The 11,111-nt window shown below is 38.7% G+C and overlaps 1 protein-coding gene across 1 annotated transcript; it reads left to right on the plus strand.

The window, feature by feature from the left end:
- Positions 1–331: 331 nt before the first annotated feature.
- Positions 332–10,391, plus strand: LOC139469216 (somatostatin receptor type 2-like). The gene is made up of 2 exons (XM_071251354.1): positions 332–433; positions 7,923–10,391. The coding sequence occupies exon 2, from the start codon at positions 8,295–8,297 to the stop codon at positions 9,558–9,560; it is 1,266 nt and encodes a 421-aa protein (XP_071107455.1). The 5' UTR covers positions 332–433; positions 7,923–8,294; the 3' UTR covers positions 9,561–10,391.
- Positions 10,392–11,111: the final 720 nt, after the last annotated feature.

Consider the following 11,111-nt stretch of genomic DNA (forward strand, 5'->3'; position numbering starts at 1 on the left):
CGGAGAATGTGGCCTAAAGGCAGATTTCCCTTCTGAAATCTTTTTTATTGTCTATCAGCGACGTAGGGAATAAATAACACAACACTATACAAATCAATTCGGTCCTCTAGCTGTAGTTGTAACACGCTGTAAAGCCTGGCTCAAGGAGCGGGAAGACCTCGCCTTGGCTGCCTGCTGTGCATCTGTGTTTATCGCCAACACCGACAGGGGAGGCTATCCTCCGGTTGATGACGTCAGTCGCCCTCAAATGCTATGACGTTGGACGTAACAAGCCACGGTGGTTAAGGAAGGCCGTTGTATCTTGGGTCGATCACTTTTGCCTGCCCGGTGGAAGTAGCGCTTTGCTGCCACAGTCGCTCGCCAGTCGCTCAGTAGTTCTCCGACGCCAGCCACAGACAGGGCGGATCTTACATCAAAATATGATTGTCAACAGGTACAGACACATTTTGCTTATTAACTATAATGCAGAAAGTCGTATCATCTACTTTAAATATTTTATGTTGAAATTTAAGGAAATTAAGCCAAGATATTTCAATGTATGTCATAATTTGATTGTATCTCAGTTGAAATGTATAAATTTATATATACATATTCTTTGTTTAATCTATATGAGACGTTGTTGTGTGTAAATGTTTAAATGTAAAACGTATGCATATCTTTCGTGTTCATTATTTGAATGATAAATGCTACATAAAGACAGTATCCACCGTGGGATATGTGCGCAATACATGTTCCATGTGTCGACAAGAAATCTTGTGAAAATATGTTATCTAATTCTATATGCAATACAAGTAACTTTGTTAACTACCTAACGCATTTAACCCCATTTCGCAAAGTTAATTCCGAAATAAGAATGGATAAACTAGGGGGTGGCGGGGTGGGGGGCTTATTATCGACATTGTCATGTGTATGTTTGTCTCTATCAACAGAAATTATTATTACACCTGATTTATTTCATTTGTTTCTCAAAAACTATGGGAATTAATATATTGAGCTTGGATAATAATTCTAGAATGCACATTTCCGATTGCTCGCGGCAATGATAGAAGTGACCTCCACAGCACTCTATGTTCATATTTTCGGCTTGTGTGTACTTTCTGATTTATTTACACATTTTCCGAGCTATTCTTCGTCCGTGTTATGTTCGTCGTTTGGAATTGAAACTTGAGATTTCTAAAAGATGCCCAAATGGTGAAATATATATTCCATTTTATAAGAAAGTCAGTGTTTATATGATACATAGACTGGACAGGGTATACACCTATGCCGTGAATTCGTATAGGTACAAATGACTCAAAAAGGATTCACATAGAATACTATTGGGAACATATAATCGGCTTTGAAACAGTTTCCGTATGCGTTAAAGGCGTTGGGTATTGCTACATTCTTCCTTACACCAGCGACATAACCTTGTCTGTTAATCCCAACACTTTCACAATGATCCGATTTCGTCCATGTTAAAAACGGAATCCCGAGATCAATTATCCAAATGTTCACCTACGTTTTCAGTGGGAGCAACCAGTATGTGTTTCAGCCTAAACAAGATACAAGTAAAATGTAGAGAATTTGAGACCAATCCACTGAATTACACAACTAGACAGTGACTACCTGCAGACGCGGTGCGGCCGTGCAACAGATTCTAAAGCGGCAAAATGCCTGTGGATACCTTACCAGAGAGAGCTTCTCTGTACCACGTCAAACTTTATTTAATCATTATCTCGGTAGTATCTAGACAGTAATCCTTATCTCGGGGGAAGAGAAACACGCTATACATTTCGACGACTCTGGTGTTCACTTAATGTCAAATTTTGAAAGATACCAATAACAAATAGTTAGGAACTTGTTTTCCAACGTTCTTAATTTGTATCGATTCCGGCTTTCTTTCATTCTATCAGACACAGCAATCACACTGCGCGAAGGCATAGTTCTTTCCAGTCCAGTTATTGATCATCCTAGTGTAAGATTTCCCCACCTTCCTAATTAATAATGGTCGTCTCATATTACATCATTGCTTTGAAGCAGGTTTGACAAGTGATTGATTGCACGTCCAGGCAACCGCAGCATATAATGATGTAAACTTTACAACACTGATTAATCTGTCTATAAAGTCCCCAGCTCAAACATTCAGCTTATTCGACGTCCCGTATAATTTGTTCATGTTGCAGTTGTTGTTCGAAATAGTGGTTTAGTTGATTCTAACTAAACTTACAACCTTTTTATAATACAAACGCCAGTTTAAGTGCGGTTGTTACGCCTATTCGTGTATGCAGATGAAACGAACGATTCATGTGTACATGCAATGTTTCCTTGGGAGTATGTTACAAGTAAAGAGGGTTGGTTTTAACACAAGCTTATCGATTCTGGCAAGAGCAGTCAATCATTTCCATTAGCGACCGCACAAAATGTTCGCACACAAAATGAATACGTGTACATGTTAGGCATGGTATCAATATTAATTATTATGTTAATGGAAGACTATTAATAGAATGCAATAACCTATGATTCTGCTGCAAATTTAAAACGTCAAAAAGAAACCGTAGACATTGTTTGCGACATTTTATGCTATACTCTCATCTATACAGTACTATTTTTATTTCGTTAAAGACATTTAGTTTCAATTTGTTGCAATGTTGTGTGTCACGTTATCCTTCATAGTGCCTCGAGGTCTTGAGTAGCTTCATTTTCGTCTTCATTCGAATCATAGGTAAATACATCCTGATTGAAACAGTGTAATCTGTCAACCTTTACACGTGATCATGTTGCTCACCAACGTACAGTGATTTAAGCTGCGTCAGCAAATACGTACTGTAACAATGTCTATGACCTACAGCCGCGATGAAATATCAATACAGGCGTGTTAAAATGATAATTTAAGTAAAGGGCATATGTAATATAGAAATATGAAGCAATAATCAAATACAATGAACAGAAAGTCCACTTACTCATGTTACGTCCCACACATATATATATATATATATATATATATATATATATATATATATATATATATATATATATATATATATTCAACACCACGGACATATTTTTATATGTGTGTATAAAATATATTATTTTCACAGAATACAAAATATCCGGTGCTCTGAATCTTTTTCAATAATCCATGGAACAACATTATGCATATAAACAGTACATGAATACTGGTCATGTCGTTGATACAACCTATAAGTAACATCCGTTATACATGGTTCTGGAGGAATGGGCTGTTTAATTCAATATTTCGATGAAAGGCCACAAACGCGCTTTAACCAGACTTTGTGAGTTGATTTGTTTCAGTGAACATACTTGACTAATGAACGAAGCCGTACTTAAATGTATGCACAAACATAGCTTGTTTTTGCCAGTTGTCATAAATCTAGATCTCTCGTTGCTATGGAAATGGGTTTTTTTCTTCGATGGAAGTCAGAAATCACCCCGGCGGCAACTAACTGCGTTGAACCAGAGACAAAGCTAGGGTCGATGTGCCAGTTGAGATTAACTACGTGTATACAGCATCAGACGCCAGAAAATAGATGAAATCCAGAAATAAATAATAGAAGGAAGAAATGCACAAATTTTTCACTGATATTGCATCAAATCAGACACTTTCTTGTGGAATATATGATAATTAGTCACGACAGTCTATTCACGTATTTACTCTTATCTTTATATTGAATTAAGTTCAACCTTTAAGTGAGTGTCTGTTATTTGTTGTAAACCTTCTGTGAGCATCCAACAGGCACAAAAAAATGTTGAATGCTCACAGAGATAATCCCCTGAGTCAGAGATATTTTGAACTCGTGTAGTAGTTAATGTTCAATTGACGAAAGTTTTTCGCGAACACGAACGCACCTGCACCTAAACACAGACACAGATAAACTACATATATTTCATGTAAAATGATAGACGGTTTCCCACCGAAGGATTCATGTAGCACTACGAATTAAATCCAAAAACGTCATTACATTAAACACATTATTAAACATATACATATCTATGATGCAGACAAATTCCCATCAGGCTGCTAAAATGAAACTTTGCCTTAAATGTCCCACTGTAACGAGTGCAGAAATGAAATACACAATTTATAGTTGTCTTGAAGGCCGACCTCGCGTCGAGCTAACTGAAACTCATGGCAAATATGTTCATATCTATTGATCAAAGAGATTAGCAAATGCTCCTGTCCTTACCACCAAAACAGTATTACTATCAAATTCCCAAATCGTCTGCAAAATAGAAAAAAACCCAAAGAACAAGATTGTTATGAGTTCAAAGACTCTCATAATGGTCTGACATTATAGTAATAATACGCTTACGTAATGGAACATGTCTCCATGTAGTCGACAAGCGACCAGATGACCGTCTTTACAGACACGCCTTGACGCAGGCTTCAGCACTTGTGTTGTGATCTGTAGGAAGTCAGTGTGGTTCATCTCATGAAGTGTATTGAGGACAGGCGATATATCTGATGAGCTCTCCAAACTACTGCGTTGTTATGTGTCACTTTCTTCCTTACGTACGTGCCTTAATATTATAAAAGTTTGGATTGGATTATACATCAAATTACTTTAACCATACACACACGTTGATCTGTAAACCGATGCCCTCAAGTTACCGAATTTCACTCTGTGAAAGATTCACATTTATAACTTATTACATCTTGCAAAATGACCACAGTAGTGCAATAGGTAAGTTTGATCATTGCATTCATTGACTGAAGGAAAAATGTCAAAGTTGACTTCGCCGACTTATTAACTGAGAACTAACTGTGGATTTCGTACTGTTACTTAGTTGGTACGTATTTCATTTTAGGTTATTCTGAATAAAAGTGTTTTAAACTCCTACGTCTGTAAACCACATGTGCGCCTCTTGTCCGGTGTGGCCGGAAGATGTTTGCAGGTAGAGGAAAGGGACATTGATAGCGATTTTATTTTTCAAGAAGCCATTACTGCCTTACTTTCAGCACCTGCCTGCAGCGCTCAGCAGAATAGTGTGTGGGCGCTGGTGTCACATTCTGCAATTGAAAATGAATTCATTACGCCTGTTGTCTTAGATTTTATAGTAGTTAAATACTTTGAATTGAGTGCAATGTAGTCGTAAGTAGTTTTAAAAAACGTTTAACTAATGTAAATATAGTTTGCATATCAGGAAATGTTGAACACCTTGTGGTATCGACGAATAATCTATCTTGCAACGCATTTAGCCATATACATGATAGCTAAAAAGAGAGCACAATATGTGCAGAAACGATCTTTGGGAGCAGCAGTTGTTGGAAATCATTTGAAAGTGATTCCATATGTTCATTTAGTGAATGAGTTTAGTTTTACGCCGCGTTGTGCAATATACAAGCACATTGTACCATGTGAGGAATCGAACCCGCTCTTCAGCGTAATGAGCGAACTCTTTAACAGCCAAGCTACATAACTCCCCCACAACTATCCCTCTCCCTACCTTCGTGAAGTAAATACTACTGTACAGTTATACACTGTCCACAAATGAACAAACGGTATTGAACAATGCTGTTGTGTGGTGTTTACATGTGTGATGTCTATTGATCAAACGGTATTAAAATGTGTGTTTCTCATCTCCAGGGGGTGAATATATATGGGGGGGGGGGGGGGGTTCAAAACCTGTATTACTTTTAGTTGCGAATACATACAATTGAAATGGTTACGGTATCGGCGTTGAGAGTTTTAAAGACGTTAAATGAGTAGTAGGGTTTAAATGACAGGAAACGGCAGAGTTATTTACCTTCTTCGAGTATTCATAAAACTTGAATACAGCAGGAATCGTTTTATGCAACGGAAGTTCCTTAAATTATCTTTCCAGGGTTATTCAAGCGGGGGAGTTAGTCAACATTCAAACTTCCTTTTAGTTGAGCGCTAATTTAAAGGAATTCAAAACCCACAAAAATATGATGCTTTGCGAGGCAGTCAAAGATAAGGAAAAATGTCCTTTTCTGGCTACATCCTTTCTGGAATCTGTTTCATTTGTTTGTTTTGAAAACAAGAACTTCAAGATAAAATAAGTCATACCGTGTACAACGATGTGTAGCGTGCGAGAACGATGACGTCACCCACTGGATTCGCACATATGTCAAAGTCACGATTTGAGTCAAGGTTATCCGAAAGTTACGTTTTTCATCTAGAGTCATCTTTTAGTATACTATCGTATTGGTTTCACAGGCTAACAACTAGAAGTGCCGAACGTATAATTATCGATTATGTCCCCCTCGTGAATCTATGTAGTTTGTTCAAGGCCAAAAATTCCTGCTGGTCTCACCAGCATTGATTCTACGGCGACAGGTAATCTGTAATTGCGTGCAGCTCTTAAACAGGATACTCTGTAACTATCACACGTGGGACCTGTCTTGAACCTTGGGTGAGATGTCAAACGAACGTAAGCATTTGGTGACCCTCTTCCAAGCAATAATTCATCCAGTGAAAGGATGGAATTGTATATTTACACTGTCATGTTGGTTTTGCATTTCACATTTCCTTATCCGCACTTCATCGCCCGTTTGGGCATCAAGATCTTATCATATCTCAATCTACTCGAAATGTCACGTTATTTGATTTGATTTCGTATGCAAACACGTAAATCAAGTCAACACAAACGGTATACAACATGTAAATAGAGTCAACACAAACGGTATACAAACATTTACATGTAAATATTGTCAACTCAAACAGTATGCAAAGATCTTGCAGTTGAAATGATAGGTTTCAAGAAGTGGTTAAGTAGACATTCTGGCAGCTTTTGATATATTGACAAAATGCCCTTTCGTTGATATAGTTCTGGTGCTTGTACATACCGTATATTTGAGAAACGAGCGTAATTCAATGACATTTTTTTGTCTTCCTATTGCTGTCTATTTTGTCCCATTTTACTATTGACATGATTTATTGAAGAATGTTTATTACGAAACTGTGAACAACTTTAAATCGTTTGTGAGCATAGGAGATGTAGTTTGCGCGGTTTGTACCCGCTGCGCAAAACAGACACAAAGCTTCTGTCAAATTACAATTGGTAAATATTTGCAGCTGATGGACATATGATAAAAAACGGCCATCACGATAACAACTTTCAAAATACAAATGCAATTTCTTTTTTTACGGTATACCTTAGAATTAAGTTTTCACTGACCTTCGGCAAACCCTTCCTACAAATATACGTATATTAAGGAATAGACGTCAAGTACGTAGATGTAATGGAACACCCAGGCCATACATATGTTCTAGGTTCACCAGTATATGATTAGGACAAGTATACAATCCTCTTTATGAATTAATGTGCATAATGATCCATTGTAAAGGACACGGTTTGTGTCTTATTAGTAGCCCGAACGAATTTAGAACCAAATGTTGTAATACATATCTCTATCTCTATCCATGTGTATTCCAAACAACATACTTATTCAATCAAATATAAATACAAGTATGGATAGGCCATTTTTCAGCTGTCTTTAAACGTTGTCACTTGGTAGAGTTGCTCTCTGGTTTTGTGTAAATATCAGGTTTACTAATATCACATCTCATGTTGATAAGGCTCTGGATTATTACATGAAAAGCAAATATTCAGAGAGTAAATAACCCTCTAGAGTGTGACCGAGAACGTGCCAGCTACATTTCTGGTGATATGAGAAAAACAATCAATAGTGTAACCTGTAAATTACAGAGTTTTACTAACCTCTATATGGACCTGTGTGACGTTTTATGGGCCCTAATGTCTCACGGTGTACTGGATTTATCATGATAGGCTCGATAAATATATTATAATGCCTGACTAGATGAGTGGCACCTGTTCCTTCCCAAAATGATTATAATCCCTTCGCTTTGTTACAACGCGAAGGTTGTCACGGCCTGCTTTCGAGTATTATTGATATGTTTTATGGTTATATTATGACTTCAAACATTGTTTTTCAGGGTTCTGGTGATCCGGTTAGTTTTGAGACGCCAACGTTTGTGAGAAGCTGGAGGATGGTATAGCATCAGTTCAATTGGCTGAGGTTGCCATAAGAGAGGGCGATGGAGACTCATACATTCAGAAATCTGGAATCGATCCCTCTATGAGTTGTTCGCCTCTGTGCTTTGTAAGGCAGGACGCAAGCTGACGGAGTCTGCTGTAGCGGCGATACAATGTAAAACCGGAGAGCTGTGCACTGCGCCATATGCCACATAAGACGAAAACTTGACTGAAATACAAAAGGAATCTTCTTTGGCTCTAAAAAGAGAAAAATACTACATCTGGATAAGATCTCATTTTCTCTACTTTGGAAGACGACTTGAACAAGCAAGATGAAAAACGTTTCATACCTCATCAGTTCGATGTCGCCTCTGGACGAGTCATCTCTACCACTCTGCGACCACTATGGCAATGAAACTGGAACAATTGGCAATGGAACTGGACCGATTGGCAATTCAACTCAACTGGAACGAATTCCCTATTACATGAAAGTCATACCCGTCATTCTTGCCATATGTTACGTGATAATCTGCCTGGTCGGTTGGTTAGGCAACGGGCTCGTAATCTATGTCGTCGTTCGCTTCGCCAAAATGAAAACTGTTACGAATATGTACATTCTTCATTTAGCCATCTCGGATGTCTTGTTCCTAGTCAGCTTGCCATTTTTAACTACGACAACGCTTTTAGGATATTGGGTGTTTGGCTTTGCCATGTGTAAGATCTACTTTGTGCTCTTCTCCATCAACTTATTCACCAGTGTATTCACACTAACTGTGATGAGCGCTGACCGCTACCTGGCGGTTTGCCACCCTGTTAGATCTGTCCGCTATCGCACCCCAAGAATCGCACTCATTGTGTGCCTGTGTATATGGTCCGTATCCTTCCTTGTAATGCTGCCGATTATTCTGTATTCTACAACCGTTCCCCATCAACGATACAAGGACAGACAGACATGTACGATCTCTTGGCCCGAAGGTCAGCCCATTCCAGCGGACAAAGCCTTCATCTGGTATACCTTCATCTTGGGCTTCTCGATACCCATATCATTGATATCTGTTTTCTATATCCTGGTCGTGCTCAGACTCCGCACAGTTGGACCGGCAAAGAAGTCAAAAGAAAAGAAACGATCCCATCGTAGAGTGACGCGGATGGTGCTGACAGTAATGTCAGTTTATGTTGTCTGCTGGCTCCCTTACTGGGTATTTCAGGTGGAGATTACCTTCAAAACTGGACCACAAACATTAACTGCTTGGAAGATTGTATTATTTAACGCGCTAACAGTCTTGACGTTTGCAAACAGCATGCTTAACCCTTTCCTGTATGCATTTCTTAGTGACAATTTTCGGAAGAGTTTCATGAAGGCGTTTAAGTGCACATCTCCATCGGAGATCAACAAGTCCCTCTGCGGAGAGAATAGCATGTTTCCGAGGACCAGCCAGAGCTATGCCAAGAGTGTAGCAATGAATACTACCATTGATGAAAGAATGGAATTGTCAACATTTGAATCACAACAAAACTGTACAAGTCACGTTGTATGCGAACCAAATGATCAATCACTTCAAGACGAAAAAGGATGTTTAAAGCCAGTTGCACTCTGAGACCATGTACATTTTGTTCTCGTATACCCTTTGTGCGATCATATTACTCTCCGTCAATGTTTACGTGGAATTAAACCAGAGGCGTGTTTCACCTTGTGGCGTTAATTGTGGTGGTCTTACTGCCGACCTACTCAGACCTATGTCAACACTGTTTTTATTAGGGCAAGCAGACGTAAACCTTATTGTGTACATGCCTGTTGAGTTTTCCGATCAGTGAGTTGACATTGTCAACAACGTGTGGAACTATTTCACGCCGCCAAAGGTCTATCCAGTAGCGTCAGTGGGCGCTCAGAAGAGAGAAAGCCCGATCAATAGACGCTTATGAAAGGTGACAGATAACTGTTGAGCGCTAGAATACGTCGGTGTACGTAAGACACTGATCAAATTTGGCCTTTAGAGTCATACTATCAAAACAGGTAATTGTCCAGAAAGAAGCCTTAATGGAGTCTAGATAGCTTGGTGGCGCTTGTCTGATGGGTAAATAGGTAGAATACCGTAAAGGATCCCTGCAACTTGTCTTATTCCCGGCAATGTATGCCTGTATAGTCATTACAACCTCGTTTTTAATGTGCGTCAGTAATATCAGTATAGATAATTATTGAACAAGTATTGAAATTGTGTGTAATATATATATTCTTCAATTCACGTCATGCTATGATGCCGCGGTGGTTGCTACCTTGTTCGTGTTTCTGCATGACGTTTCTACAATAGCGAATAAATGATTGTTGTTTTGTCTACTCTGAAACTATGTATTATCATTATGTTATTGTTTTGCATTGGCTTTGTTGTGTTCTTCAGATGGATGTTATCATGTGTTACTTCTATGCATAAATGGGGTGAATATTAGAATGCGTTGGTCTTTTGATGGTTTTTCGCAGAAAAAAAATGTAACAGACGAAATTCATTTTAGTTATCTTCAAACTGATTTGCATATACATGTAAAGAGTAGTCATAATGACTTTCATCTCTGCTTAATATCTACCTCTAAAACAAAACAGGACCGCCTCCGTTGTCTAGCGGAAGGTCCAGGGTTCAATCCCCGGCCGCGTCATACCAATAAACGTTAATAGATGGTACTTGTTGTTACCCTGTCTTGCACTCGGCATTAAGGGGCTAAAACAAGGACTGGATTGCTCGGAGTCAGTGTACTGTGTCTGAGTGGGGTATTCATGTTAAACTGCGGCATGGTATCTCAGTGTGCTAGCACTATAAATAAGCATCAGCCACACACACGTGCATGTACGTCGCTATATAAGTGCAATAATCTTGGACTCGACGTTAAACCCAATTTCACCTCACATCTAAAACAAAACACTGTTGCATAATACGAAAATAATATTTTTGATAAAGCATGTTCATCATACACCTTTTAAACTGTTTTATACTATGACGGTTTACTAATGTGCTATTGTGACCAATTGGGGATGCGCAGATGATATTCAAACTTTGCAAAAAAAGTTTTTGGTAATTCATATATATCTAACCAAAACCTGAAGATGCATTGTCACGCGAGGCGTCATGCACTCCGGACATCGATATATTAACCAGTGT

Source organism: Haliotis cracherodii, unplaced genomic scaffold, assembly GCF_022045235.1.
Source record: "Haliotis cracherodii isolate W230 unplaced genomic scaffold, xgHalCrac1.p SCAF_2, whole genome shotgun sequence".
Taxonomy (NCBI): Eukaryota; Metazoa; Mollusca; class Gastropoda; order Lepetellida; family Haliotidae; genus Haliotis; species Haliotis cracherodii.